The 14,553-nt window shown below is 44.4% G+C and overlaps 1 protein-coding gene across 3 annotated transcripts in view; it reads left to right on the forward strand.

The window, feature by feature from the left end:
• Positions 1-14,553, forward strand: part of PHACTR3 (phosphatase and actin regulator 3) — a 100,563-nt gene that overhangs the window by 46,574 nt on the left and 39,436 nt on the right. For all 3 annotated transcript variants that reach the window (XM_085079590.1, XM_085079591.1, XM_085079592.1), the window contains exons 2-4: positions 6,832-6,993; positions 7,815-7,892; positions 12,023-12,205. In XM_085079590.1, the coding sequence (XP_084935716.1) occupies positions 6,832-6,993; positions 7,815-7,892; positions 12,023-12,205 (423 nt within the window). The remainder of the gene's footprint in view (positions 1-6,831; positions 6,994-7,814; positions 7,893-12,022; positions 12,206-14,553) is intronic.

Below are 14,553 nucleotides of genomic sequence, written 5' to 3' on the forward strand. Positions count from 1 at the left end.
AACTGCCCAGCCCTGGGGATTTGGAACATGTGTGTGGCACAAACCCCTTGCAGCTGCAGGAGGGACAGGCTGGGCACAGTGTGGCTCCTGGCTCTCTGCCCATCTGAATGGATTTTTATTTTATTTTATTTGAATGGAGTTTTTGTGGATCTGGGGAGATGCTGCTCTGCTGCCTGAGCCAGCTCTCACTGGGGGAGAGGCTTGCAAATGGCAGCTTTTCCCTCTCCAGAGGACATTGTACAGGCTCAGGTAACTGAATTAACAGTGGTTACACAGCAATCCTTCATCAGTCTCATTTTCTTATTGTTACTTAGCTCTTTCTTACCCAGGTAAAGGCTGTTGTGGGTTCCTTAATGCAAACACTGACAAACCTATTTTGTTAATGAACTGCTAATGTCACACTGTGCATTGTAAATCACAGCAAGCCGTGTTGGAACTTGACACCACGATCCAAAAGCATGAAAGGTTCCTGATTAATTTCTTTGCACCTTGGCTCACTTGGTGGTAATGCTGGTAGGTGATATGTCAACTTTCCAAAGGAACATTTTCTGGAAGAAATCACAACTCTCAAGCGTACAAAGCATATTTTTATCTAAGAGATGTAGCTGGAGTTGCCACTTCCCTGTTCTCTTTCCTTTGATAAGCTTAATCTGTTTCCCCATTCATGTCAGGGAAACCTGGTTTTAAAATCCAAATACTTTGAAGGGAGGCTCAGCATGACAAAATGGAAATAAACTTCCCTGGCAAGCACAGCCCCCTCCTACCACCCACAAGTTATGTTTTGGTTTTTTGAAAATGTTTTTATTTCCTTCAATTAGAGAAAAATGTTAATCATAATTTAACATATTAAAGAGCACTGGAAATTACAGAACAAGGACAAATGGCAAACCTTTGAGTCTGAAGTAAAAATGGAAGCTCAGACTCTGGAGACCGCACAGTAAACTTGCATTTTAATCCAGGGAAATATAAAAACTTTATCAGGATTTATATCACCTGGCAAAAGGAAAAGTGCTCGAGCCCAAGCACAGCCTTTACTGAGGGGAAGCTGAACCCAGAGGTGTTTCTGTATTTCCCTTTCTGCCATTTATCTTTGCATTTTCACCCTGCCTTCATGGATCTCCATGAGTCTGCAGCCTGCACAAATTCCCTGTGCCAGATTTTCCCCCCAAGGTAACTCAGGGAATGACGTAGCTGCCATGTGGATAAACCTGGCCCACTCTCCATCTGCTCCTTGTGAGGCTAAACTCTTGCAGAGATGAAATCCACGGCGGGAAATCATGAACATAAAGGATGCAAAAAGAGAGAAGAATTCAAGACGTTTTTTCCTTACACCATTGACCCTACAAAACCTAAAAAACTGGATAGGTAAATGCCTGAAATTGCACCTCAAACCTGTAATTTTTCCCTATTTTATTTCAGTGTTTTTCTGGTGTAACAAATACAATGTGTCAAAGCAACATAAGCAGCTGTGCATCCGAAATTAGCTCGGTGTTACATTCAGTAATGTACTACAGGTACTTTACCTTTCTGAATAACTAAACTGTTAGGAACTAGGTTTTCTCTTTTACAAAGGCTTCTGTAGAAGGTTTTCCCAAAGCAACCCAAAATAAAACTGAAACATTCACAGCTTCAAATACAAAGTCCTTCAAAAGTTAAATAAACTTCAGGTTCATAAAAAGATGCTTTTCTCCTTTATAATTTTCATTTCTAGTTTCTAACAGTCGTTCAAAATTTCAAAAATTAAAATACTCTATGTTCAAAAAACAGAAATGGAGACTTCAAACTGGAACATTCTGCTGCAGTTCTCTTTCAAAGAGAGTCAGGAAAGACCATGTCTGCAGAAATGCAGGTGACAGAAAACATTTTTAGAACAAGGAAGAGCTCCATCACTGGAAACATCTAACTGGTGCAATAAAAAAGCTCTTCAGTATGAATTCTGCTTCTCTGGAACATAACAGAGATGTTCAAAGGCTCCCAGACACAAGCAACTCACCCCTATCCTCTATATTCAGCCACTGTGATCAGTTCTTTCTCTTTTAGGATGCTAAACTGAGGAAAAGGGGGATTGTTCCTGCTGCTAATTCTGTTTCACAATGCTCAGGATAGTCCTTGCTCTGAAACCAAGAGCACCTTCCCTGCCCTGCAGGCTCTCCTCACTGGCTGACAAGGATCCTCAGCAAGGAGCACCTTGAGGGAAGTGCTGGCTTGGTTTGGGACTGACCAGGAGAGGACAGGAACCCTACAAAGCTGAGCTCCCCCAGTGTCATCCTCCCTCACATCCTTTTCAGGATTGACTGAAAGTTAGTGGTGGTAAAGGCACCTCTATCCCAAAAGCCAGAAAGGTCATTTGGATTCCTGTCACTGTCTCTACCCTCTGCAGTGGACCAAAGGGAACCTTTTTTCCTTTTTTAGCTTCATATATGAGTTGCAAAGACAGATGCAATGACAGGAAAGGGGAAAACATGCAGAGCTGCATTACAAACCGATTCATCAGCAAACAGAGCACGCCTGCCTTACAAATTTGCCTGCAGCTCTTGTCTGCTGTGTTATTTTTAAACTGCCTGCAGGTTGCAGATTTTTCAGTGGTCCTTCTACCAACATACACACAGGATTCAGCAAGGCACAACTTTCATTACCATGAATTTAAGTTACCAGAATTCCCAGCACATTAAAATTTGGCATCCTTCATCTTCCCACAAACTTCTTCCTGCATTCAGTGGAGGACATCCCATATCCCCTGCAGCCTGTCTGCATGGCAAGGTCAGTGTAACTCAGCCCTGCAATCCCTGATGTTCCCAGCTGCCATTCCTCAGCCTGTGGAATGCATCCTGCAGTTGCTGTAATCAGCAACCCAGACATCCAGATACACTCTGGCTCATCGTGAAAAATCCGAGAAGTTAAATCCAACTCACTGAGCCCAGTGCTCAATTTAACAATGCTGTTATCAGCCAGACATGATCCCCTCAGCTCCAGACCCAGCTCTGTACAGATCAGGGCTGTGGGCAGCTCAGGGCACTCTCCCCTCACACATCCAGGACACAATCCAAGAGCTCCCAGCAAACCTGCCCCACTTCTGTGGGAGGCTGGCTGGGATGGAGGCAGGGTTTGACATGTGGAAATGGCAGAGCTCCTGTGAGCAGAAAACCTCCACAATCACTGCACAATTCCCACAGAGAAGGGACTTGCAGGAAGAGTGGTCTATTTATGGCACCACAGTGCTTTAAAGGAGAAAGCAAAGGGGTGTTTTTCACCACAACTGCTGCTGATGTAAACAGAAGCTGCAGATGCTCAGACTTTCTGAGGGGTCAGACCCTGGAGCCAAATGTAATGAATATTATGGTTTGTTTGCTTCTTTGTTGCCTGGTTGATTCTGCAGCCCAGAGCTGCCCTGCAGAGCAGTACCCGTCACTTTGGAACTTCTCCCCTCCTCTTACTGGGGATGTCTCAGGCATAAAACCACTCACACTGGACCACTGTTGGGAGCTCTAGAAATTACCCCAGCAAGCACTGTGGAAACACGTGTCCAGCATCATCAGCAGGGCACAGGCACATTCATTTCCACCCCTTTGGTGCACACAGAGCTGGTGACAAATGTGTGATATGTGAGGGGTTTGCTTTGGGGCTGGAGCTCGTGCACAGAAGTCTTTGCCCTCAAAGTAGTACAGCAAGGAATTTAAAGTAATTTTGGCATAAGTTTCAGCCAGAGCAAAATCCTGTGGCCCCACAGGGCTGAGGATTGTCTGCTTGTGGGTCAAGCACAGGTCAGGTGGCTGTTCTGGGGGTTGAACTGGTGCTCACTGAACCCTGATAACAACTATCCCTCATCCTTCTCCTTTACACAGAGTTAAACTGCTGCTCACTTCCCCCTGCTGATTTGGAGAGTCATGATTTGGCTCTTGGCTGTTTATATTTTGCAGACATCCCCTGTGTAATTGCATGGCCTGGCCCCAGGCTGTCAGGCTCTGGGAGAAATAACCACATTATTCCACAGAACAGTTAGCATAATTAAAATATTGACTGCAGATTAAAAAAATGTGCTGAATGTTTCACAGAGTGGTTGGAGGGTTGGCAAGCCTTGGCAGCTTGTTGGCTGCAGGAACTGGCTGATATTTAGGAGTGCCTTCTCCTCCAGTATTCACTGCTGTACGTGGGAATTGCTTTTTTGTGCTGTCAACTTCTGATGTCCCAAGCAGCCAACCCACAACCAGGAGAAAATGAACTGACTGGAAATGAGGTGCTCCAAGGGCTCTCTTGTGATTCTTATTGCCAGTGAAACCATTTCCCTGTTATTTATGACTTCAGGACATCTGTCTTGCTGTGTCTCTATCTATTTTTATTTGTGACCATCTCTCCCAATGCACAGCATAGAAACTGCATATGGTGAGAATGTACCAGGTGATAAATCCATTTGCTTAAGGACTACTTGTACCATATGAGAAACATTAATAAAGTTAAAAAGCCCACTAAAAACCTCCCCTGAAACATTTGTTTTAGCTGCTATTCCTTCTTTGACATTTGATTTCTACTGTATTTCATCTGCAATCAAAGTCTAAGGCACAAAATCCTTACATTTCCACAACCAAGGGGGCAGAAGGGGATGGAAGAAATCCAGTTGGCAGGGCTGGTGGAAACCACAGCAGAACTGATCCCTCCAGGGCACTCAGGGAATGCTCACTGTCCCTGTGCTATCTCCCCATTCTCTTTCTTAGGGGAACATCTGAGATCATAAGCATTGCTGAAGACACACAGGGTTGGGTTTGAATTGTTTCGTGGTTCCTTGTATATCCCTTATCTGGCAAAAAGGTAAAATGACCTCATGCTGGCAGTGTTGAACAAAACACGTGGGTGATGTCTAACCCACTTTGCAGACACCTACATCCTGAAGGAAACACACCACCATCAGTGGCTTGCCAAGGTACTCCTTTAAATCAGGTTATTTAATCTGCACTTCCATGCTTGAGAAGCTCCTGGCCTGGGAGGAGCAGCAGTGCAGTGCCACAAGCAAGGAGCAGGGACAGCTGAGCTGAGCTTGTCCCCCTCCTCTGCAGCTCCCAGGGACAGGGCTCTGATTCACAGTGATCTACAGCTCTCTTGAGATGAGCTAATTTCATGAACATTTCTATTTCCACTCAAGAGGTGTCACAAGAAATGACCAAAATGCTATTTTCTGAGGCTTCTATCACAGCTTTAAAGTGATCATAATAGCAAATTAATAGGAGATCTACTCTGCCATTTCCCATTCTCATTGCTATTGCTGTAATCAAGAGCAGCTCTAATTCTTCAAAGCTTATTTCTGTGGTACTTCTCATTTTTGAATAGGCTGCTAGGAAAGGAGCAGAATATCTTGGCACTCCAGCTGTGGTCTGTAGGCTACTGCCGTCCTTCTGTGCACAGCTCACTGCTATTTTCTACTCTCAACTTAATACTGACCTCCAAACTGTAAATTACAAATATCACCTTGGGTAGGAACCATGCTTTCAAAGGCAAAAAAATATTATTACTTTAAATCTCCTGTAAATTAAACCCCCAGATAAACTCAGTGGAATGAGAAAAAAGGTGCTCTAAATTCAGTACAAAGAAAGAATTTCACTGGGCATGCATGATGTGTGTGGGGAGTTGTTACAGCTTTTCTCTGCTCTGATAGTTCACATAGCCAAGTTTTTAGTTCGTCTCCACTGAATGATTCATCTCTATTACCAGTATTTTCAAAATTAAATGGAAGAGGAGGAATGTGTTCATTCCCCTGCTGTGTTTAATAATCTTCCAAAAATTGTTTCCTGTTTACTTGGAAATCCCCACCTCCATGCTGTGATTTAGGCATTTTCACCCTGTTAACTTAAAAACAAAGCCTAGAAGATGCTGGATATGTATGACTTTGCAGTCATAAAGCAATTTATGATAAATGTTGTTGTTCCAGAGAAAAATTACTTGGAAATGTACATATGTTCATAGCTTCACGTTGCTGATTTAAATCATAACTGCTTGTGAAAAAAACCCCGAATTGTTGTGCAGTTTTTATTTCTGTAACAGTTCTGATGGCAGCATCTCTTTCAACAATTACTGTATTGGTGCTCAAATACACATCTCAGTAAAGACATCAATAACCCCATTTAGGGGATTGTCCCACTGTCCTCCATGGCACTGGCTGGCACACAACTGTGAATACTCAGTGGGTATTGTTTCATGCAAGTCTTGTCTATTAGCAAAACTTACAGTGCATTTTCAAGGAAAATTATTAAAGATATCTAAATTGATTTTCCAGCTGAAGCATTATCTCCAAATTCCTGTGGCTTGGCTGGACAAAAGGGAAAGCATTTTCCCCTCAGCTTCCTCAAGGCATAAATTTTCACAATAATTCTAAGATTTTACTTATGTAGCACATATCAAACAAACTATTCTTTTATATAAGATTTGCATTAGCACACAAAAGTCAGCATGTTCTGTGTTAGCTCATGTGAAGAGTTAATTTAAAAGGCAGCAATATCCTGTGACCCAAGAACAGAACTGGAAGCTGGGGATTCCAAAGGGATCTGAGCTCTCTCACACTTCCTCTCAGCTTTTCATAAAGGTCTGCATTTGTCTAAATGACCATTACATTTATGTGATTAACTGGAGGCCACATGAGCCTGATTTACAGATGTGTTAAACTTCTACTGCTCTTGTTAAAGCCATGGGGAGCTCTCAGCTCTCCACATTTCAGGAGGCTGTGACAGCTCCCCGCAGCCCTTGGGGGGACAGGGACACCATTGCCTTGGTGAGCACCCTTGCCTGCCCTTTGCAAGTCACTGTGGAATGGTTTTGTCCAACAGCTTTGTCCTCTGTTCCCCTCAGATGAGATGGAGCAGTCCCCTGCAGTGCGTTCTGACTACTTGGTCTCAGGGATTCGAACTCCACCAGTGAGGAGGAACAGCAAACTGGCAACACTGGGCAGGATCTTCAAACCGTGGAAGTGGCGGAAAAAGAAAAATGAGAAGCTAAAGCAGACATCTGCAGGTAGGCTGAGAACAAGAGAGGATGCTGCACAGCAAAGCTGACATGGGACACTTTAGAGGTGACTTGAGTGAAATCCAGTTCAGAGATTTCAGCATTCATAATGTTTAAGGCTAGGAGTCCATACGGGCTAACTTCCTATATAACACAATAAAGTACATTTAGTAGGAAAGGTCAAACTAAGAGAGAGAAGCACGGCCTTGTCCACGGACTGCTTCCCATGGGCTGTCCATTTTCCACAGAGGCTGCATTTATGGCCCCAAGTATTGTCACCCCTTTCATTTGGGGTGAAGTTTATGTAGGTCACAGTAACATTATGAAAAGTGACAGGAGGGAGCGGCAGCATGTGAAATGCCTTCCCTCAAGCAGCTGTCTCTGCGGGGAAGGAGCCCAGCACACAGCACAGCATCCTCTCACTGCTCTCCAGGGATCTTCCAGGAGATCAGTACAAAGACAAACTCACTTGCATTTTTGTAAGATGGGACAGTGCAGTTCCCTTCACTCTCTCCTGTGTCCTGTGGGAGTGTCCCAGTGAAGGACACTGTCCAAGGCAGCTCCAAGGTGACACATTAAACAGCAGGAAGGCTCCAAAATCCCTGTTACTCTGCACTCAGTGTGATCTGACAGCACCTCACATCATAAACCTCAGCTTTACATGTGGTGATTTGAAAAAAGGAAGAGGCACAAACAGCTGACCAATCCAAAATCTTTGCAGTTCTTTCCAAACATGCAGTAGTTGAGAGGGAATTTCCATATTGCCTCTTTCTCACCCCGCTACTGCTCTGTTGGTAACTGTTGCTGTGTTATGCCACTACTTTGTGCAGTGCTGGAGAAGAAGATGACAGCACGGCAAGGACGGGATGAACTCATTAAGAAAGGCCTTCTGGAGATGATAGAACAAGGTAAGTAAAAATTCTTGATATTTTTTTTATCAGAGGACAGTAGGAAACATGTATTTGCAAAAGCAGAAACCCAACAAGCAAGTGGATAATAATGAAAACCTTCAATCCAGAGAGGAAAATTCAGTGTCTGAATTAAGACTTGTCTTCCTTCATGCTCCTCCCTGCTTCAATCAATCCATGTAGTTTAATGTTTGATATTTTGCCATCTTGAATGCATCTCCATCTTCCCTTGGTTTTCTGTGGTGCAGCCTGAACTGGTACGTATGTTTTATGTAATTGCTCTAAACCCAGCTAAATCCTCCTGCCAAGAAATCCAGCTAAAGCTGGATAAATATAAACTTCAACATACATATGCAGTCAGCTAACATGAACAACCTATGGATCCAAATCCCATCAAATGATCCTAATCTGATGTTTTCAGCTGCTTTTTCCAGTAAACCAAGTTTGTGATGTAACACGTTACAAGTCTGCCTGCTTTTCGTTCCCATGGAAAAGTGCAGCATTTAGTGGAGTCATTTTAAAGCTTTCCTGAGTACAAACCAGAAGTCATAGAAGCAAAGATTATAAAGTGTCAGAAACACATACAAAGGACATGGTTTTTGTACACTTCCTTGCTCCAAAGCCCTGATAAATGCTCAGGGGAGACACAGATCTGGGTGACTGCTCTGTGAGATTAAGTGAGCTCCCAGTGTTGTGGACAACATCCCAATTCCCATTTTCACCTAAACAGAGATAAATCCCACAAATCCATCTTTACTTCGAAAACATTATAGCAGAAAGTACTGTCATGAAGAACAACTGGCCTTTTGAGTTTGATTAATCTCACAGATAGAAGTTATGTTCTTTGAAAGTAATAATTGAGTTTCTTTTGTATAAAATAAATGCCATGCCTAGAAATAGCCCATGGGACAATACTCAGCGATGCCCTGCTGGAGTGTAACAGAGCAATTGAAGAGTCAGAAAAATACCATTTCATACAGAAATTTTTTCTCCCATGGCAGTAAAGCAATTTTAATATTATTTTGTTGGATGTATTTATGTTTTATGTTAAATAATCTATCAAACCATCAGCTTATTCTACAATGGAAGTCCTTGGAAAGCTTATTTTAAATTCCTGTCCATTGAAGTCTTTGTGTGTCTCATAATTCTAGATAATTAGTTGCTCTATTAGCATATTAGCACTACTGGATACACACCATCTCCACTAGGAGCAGGAAAGTTCCCTATAATCCATGACTTTGAAGACATGCATATCTACAGCTCTGCAAAAGAATAGTAAAATAAAACTTCTGTAGAGCACATTAAGAGGTAATAATGAAGAATCAATAAACCTCTTGCATGCATAAAGAATGGGTTGGGAGGGAAAAGTGATGCCAAGCAGCCAGATCATTTGAACAAAATTAAAATAGTTTAAATAAATCCATGTAGTCCAGTGAGGTGTGATGCCAAGCTGTGCTTTTATCTAGACAGCTGCAAACAGACTGCTTACCTGTCTGCAGGAAAGCTGCCTGGAGCTCCTATAAACATCACACAAATTTCCAGTGCCTCCCTGTGCCCAGAAAGGGAAGAATGGATCACAGTCAGCTGAAGGACATTGCAGCTACCTGCAAGTTATTTTTCTTTACAGAGAGTTGTGAATCTCCAGGGTTGTTTTATTGTATTAGCAGAAGGAGCTTATTAACTGGAATAAAAAATTGACCCAAATAATTCTTGGTAAATGATTAGTGCCCTACTTGGACTGAGCTGAAGTGGCAGCAGTTTCAAGGCTAAATCCTCGTTTACACTGTAAACTTGCAATTGTCAAAGCAGCAATACTGTGCTAAAAGACTACAGAAAATCCTCAAATCCCTCTATTCCATCAGGCTCTACTCCACTTGCAGGGAGCTGATTCCTGCTCACTTTCATAAATAGCCCAGCTGGGATGATGCTGCAGCCTGAGAAGCCTCATGCATTTGCAGTAGGTGCCAATCAGACCCATAGCACAAGGTCTGCCAGCAGCGTTTGGAAGTGGCCCTGGAAGTGGCCCTGGAAGTGGCCCGTGTGGCTCTGAGCTCTCCCCAGGGCTGGCACAGCATCTGCAGCGCTCTGGGAGCAGCCCAGGGTGGAATTGCTCCATCCCAGCGCTGGGGATGAATCACCCTGGCAGGTTTTGTCACCCTTTCTCCTCACACCATCCCCAGGCCTGGCTGCCCAGACACTGTGTGGCCGGGGCACGTCTGTCCCCTTCTCTCCAGCTCTGCTCGCACAGGGCAGATGCCAACCTCCCCTGGAAAACTCATGGAATACAGCTTCACTCTGGGGAACCAGCTTAACTCCCTGAGAGCTTACATGGGGCAAGGTCTGGCATGCAGTGGGGTTAATTCCCAGCAAAATCACAGCCCTGTTTCTGATTACCTTGGCATACTGAGGACTGCTGTTTTCTTTCGCCATGGATCTAAGGGCTGTGCTTTGTTCTGTCCCCAAATGATCTCTAAAACACCGTGTTGGGACCCAACAACTGTGTTGTTGCCACTCCAAGCAGCACACCCACTTTGATCTAAGCACAAGCTGATCATTCCTGCCCAAGAACATCACTGCTGTGAGCCTCAGAAATTCTCCAACAGGAATGTCATTCCTTCACTAGTCACTGCCCTTTCCTAGGGCCAGGATCTGAAGGAGCTCTGTCTCTGGCTGCAGTTTCATCGTGGCATAGCTGTCAGCAGCCCTTCCCAAGGATGTGAGGAACGTGCAGAGCAGAGTTACGCTGATCACATTTCGGGAGCTTCCCCACTCGATGTTTCTCCCCATTGTGAGCACAGAGCTGATCAGGTTTATCTGTACTTACAGCCCTGGGAGGCAAGGGCTGCCTGTCAAACAATGCGGGCAGTGGTCCATACACCGATGATTATGTTCAGGCTGCCTTCACAACGAGCTGAAATGTAGGCAATGAACTTTTTCCCCCTCCCTTTCCCTGTATCATAGCAACTGTGCTACTGCAAGGGCTATTTTAAGAACAGTAACTTTTCACCAAACGTGATTATGAGGCAGACTGAGTGAGCTCAGTGTGCAAAAATACTGCATCCCTTCCGCAGCATCTCTGGGCCAAAATCTGATACCCTCACCCAAAAGCACCAGAAATTACCCAGCAGATTGTCCAAATAGTATCAAAAAGAGGTAACTGTGAATGTTGCTATTTTAAATTAATATACAAGGAACTTGTCATGATATCATTGCAAGAAAACACAGCACTGTCAGGAGCTTCCATAAGGGACTGTCCAAGGCTGAGAAATACAAGCTGAGAAGTGAGGGGTGGACAGCAGGAGTGTCCATCAGTATGGAGAGCTGCCCAGGGAGAAAAGTGATTGCTTTCTGTGGTTTGCAACAGTGATGTAGATCTTGTAAATAAATTCTGAGGGAGTAAAAGGGTAGTTTGTATTCTGAGGACTCTTGCCTGAATAGGAGAATACTAGAAAAGCTTCAGTCATCAAGATGCGTACAGCTGCAGGGATCACTGGCACAAAAATCTTTCAGAGTAAGCAAAGGGAGCAGTTTCTAGGTCTGCATGAAGAGGGATTTGAATTTCCGATCAGCTCAATCACACAGGACACACTTTTTTAAAGCTGAGTAACCAAAACTGTGCTAAAAACCTGCAGCTCGGCGGGGAGTATGAGCAGCCTTTCCTTGGGCGAGGCTCCAGCACCGCTGGATGGCAGAGAGCTGTGCATGGAGACACAACTCAGACATGCCAGACCAACCTGGGAATGTGCTGCACCAGGGGCTCTGTTCATGAATGGAACTGCCTTCTCCCAGAGACTTCTGACTGCCCATTGCTCATCTCCCACCTGTCAGCTACTTGCAGAGTGCAGTGGCCTTTCTGTTCCTGCAAAGAGGCCATTTGCTCAGGCTGCTTGATGCCCACAGAAATAGGTGCCTCGTTGAGAAAACCGAGTGGGCTTTAGTATCCAGATGGGCTGGTGTCCACAGGATTTGCATTACACATGGTTAACACAGAGATCAGGTGCTGCTCTAAGAGAAGTCTCAGTCCCCTGAGAACCAGCAGATTTGAGACTCCCTCTTCTCAAGAGGACAGCAAGGAGTTTCAGCTTTCACTGCTCATGATTTAATTAGCATTAACTGATTTGTTGTTGCAGATACCGAAGGCAAAGCCTGCACTGGTGATGATGGCACGAGGGCGACGCAGAGCGAGGCTCCAGCACCCGTGTGCCAGGCACTCGCCTCAGAGGAGGGGCAGCAGGACACCACAACAGCAGCCACAACGAATGTGACCTCCTTTGGTGAGGAGCTGCACTTGGATGAGCTGAAGGAAGATGCAGGTAGTGTATATAAAATGTTTTAAAAACACTATAAAGTGTTATAAAAATATTTCTGCTGAGGAGTCAAAGATGTCAGTGCACTGAAGGGGCAGAGCACCTTGTTCAGCTAAGCCCAATGCTAGGTTAGCAGTCACTACTTACACCCAGTGATTTTTGAGACTTCCACCAAACTGAGACTACACAAAGCTTGGCATGATGGGATTAGTTGAATTATGAGATGATCCAGTCTTGGCATGGTGCCCCTTTGGTAGCATCAGCGACTGCAGTGAAGAGGAAATAAGCTTCTCGTAAAAAGATTTCTTAAAGTTCCATGCCAAGCCTGAAATTGTTTGTCCTGTCTCAGGAGAGCAATTCCAATCCACAGCCCACACTGTCCATATCATCACCCTGTCCACAGCATGCTGCAAACACCAGTGAAGTTCAATACCAGGAGCACAGATCAACTAAACCAAGGTCCTTCCATGCAGCTCTGCTCCGGGGAGCTCATCCCTGACAGCAGCTCTTGGGACTGGAGCAGCCAGGCACAACCCAGCAGCTGGAGGGGTTCTGTTCACTTCCTGACAACCAAGAAATGCAAAGCTGCAGAGATAATGCTTTATCCTGCTTTGTGAGGAGTGTCATGTAGTGATTATGGATCTTCCAGGCCTCTTTACACCTTCTCCATCTGCCCTGGCTGCCTTTTGTTCGCTGTCCCATCCCTTCAGGTCCCGCTTTCTCTGGAGTCCCAGCCCCTGGCTGCTTTCCCCAAGCCCAGCCCTGCCTGTTTCCACCCTCAGCCTACTTCAGCAGCTCAGAATGGAAATCATTCTCTCATTAGCTGAGGCAAAACTCATTCATCTCCCAGTTCTTAGAACAATCAGATCAAATGTTGACCAGATTTGCCTCAGGTTTCTTTTCTTCTTTCTCTTTTCTAGAGCATTCATTTCTGTATCAAGTCTGTGAGACTCCTCCTTGTTGGAAGTCTTCCTGCCTCTTCCATTGGCGGCCTCTGGCTTTCAAAACAAATATTGCCAATCTTTATGTGCTAATTTATCCCAGTCTGTACATCCTAGCATTCCTGTCTCTAGTAAGCACACCTGGAGAAATTAATTAATTGGGTGGGAAAGCTCTTCAAAATTGTCACAGTGTATTGCTAAGTTTATTATAATGTCAAGGTTTTTATAACATTTGTCCTTGGGCTCAATCCAGGCCTAATGCAGTGGATGTCTTTCCACAAATTCATATGAATAAGTGACCAGCTAGAAACAAAACCAATGTATTTGCTTTACAAATACATATCCAATTTTCCAATACAGATCCATTTGGGGTTTAAAAACCCGATCTGTTGTATGTCATCCTGAGGATGTGGGATTAAGGCCAAGGAGGGGAAGAGAAGAAAACAATTTGTAGCCTTCATGTTCATGTTAATACACAGAAAGAGAACAGCCAGAGCACAAAGAGGGCAGTTTTTCCCACCTAACCTCACCAGCAGGCTTGGGGACAGTCCCCAGGGGAGGATTTCTACCTAGTAATGAGATGGCATTTTGACAAGCAGCACTCCATCAATAATCGGCTGCTCCAGCAGGAGCCTAGTGCTGAGCACTTGGAATATTTTCAGCAGGATAATATTCACTCTGCAGTATGAAATCCATTGAAGGGTTTGTGTGCTCAGGACTCAGGTCTGCCTGACACCACTCTCAGAGCAGGATGAAGTTCAGGACCAAAAAAGTCTGGCTGGGTGTTTGGGATCCACCTTCTCTGCAGCAGAGGTGTCACTGTGGCTGCTCCTGTGCACCTGTGGCAGGCAGCACTTCCTGTCCCAGGAACACACACTGATTCCAGTGCAGTCACTGCCAGAGAAAGGATTGCTCCACTCAGGGAAATGCACTCAAATCTGACTAATTTTCCTCTCAAGCTCCTAACATTTACTGGGACTCTTGATCTTTCTATAATGTAACCCATTAGCGACTTGATTTTTCTCTTCCTCTATTACATGTTTTATCTCCTGTGCAGTGAGCACAAACACCCAAATGATGTCACCCTGGAACAAGGCATTATCCTAGAAGTACATTTCAAAAAAATTATTTCCTTCTATAATTCCCGCAACCATCACATACGGCAGCTTTCCTGTCATGACAAATTTCCCAAGAACTCCTGTTAGTGATGCATATTTATTCTACTTTTCTGTCTCTTTTGAATGATAAATACTCATTTCTCCTCTTCTAGGCATACTCATTAATCTGTTTGTCAACAAATTAAATGCCATTATCTTGCCAATGCTATTGTTCCCAACTGCCTGAGTGCTTTGGTGCCTCCCCACGCACTCTGAGCACGAGGCTGCTGAATGTTCATTAATACAGAGAGCTTGA

This window comes from Lichenostomus cassidix, chromosome 20, assembly GCF_008360975.1.
Source record: "Lichenostomus cassidix isolate B80296 chromosome 20, HeHo_3.0, whole genome shotgun sequence".
NCBI classification, from domain to species: domain Eukaryota; kingdom Metazoa; phylum Chordata; class Aves; order Passeriformes; family Meliphagidae; genus Lichenostomus; species Lichenostomus cassidix.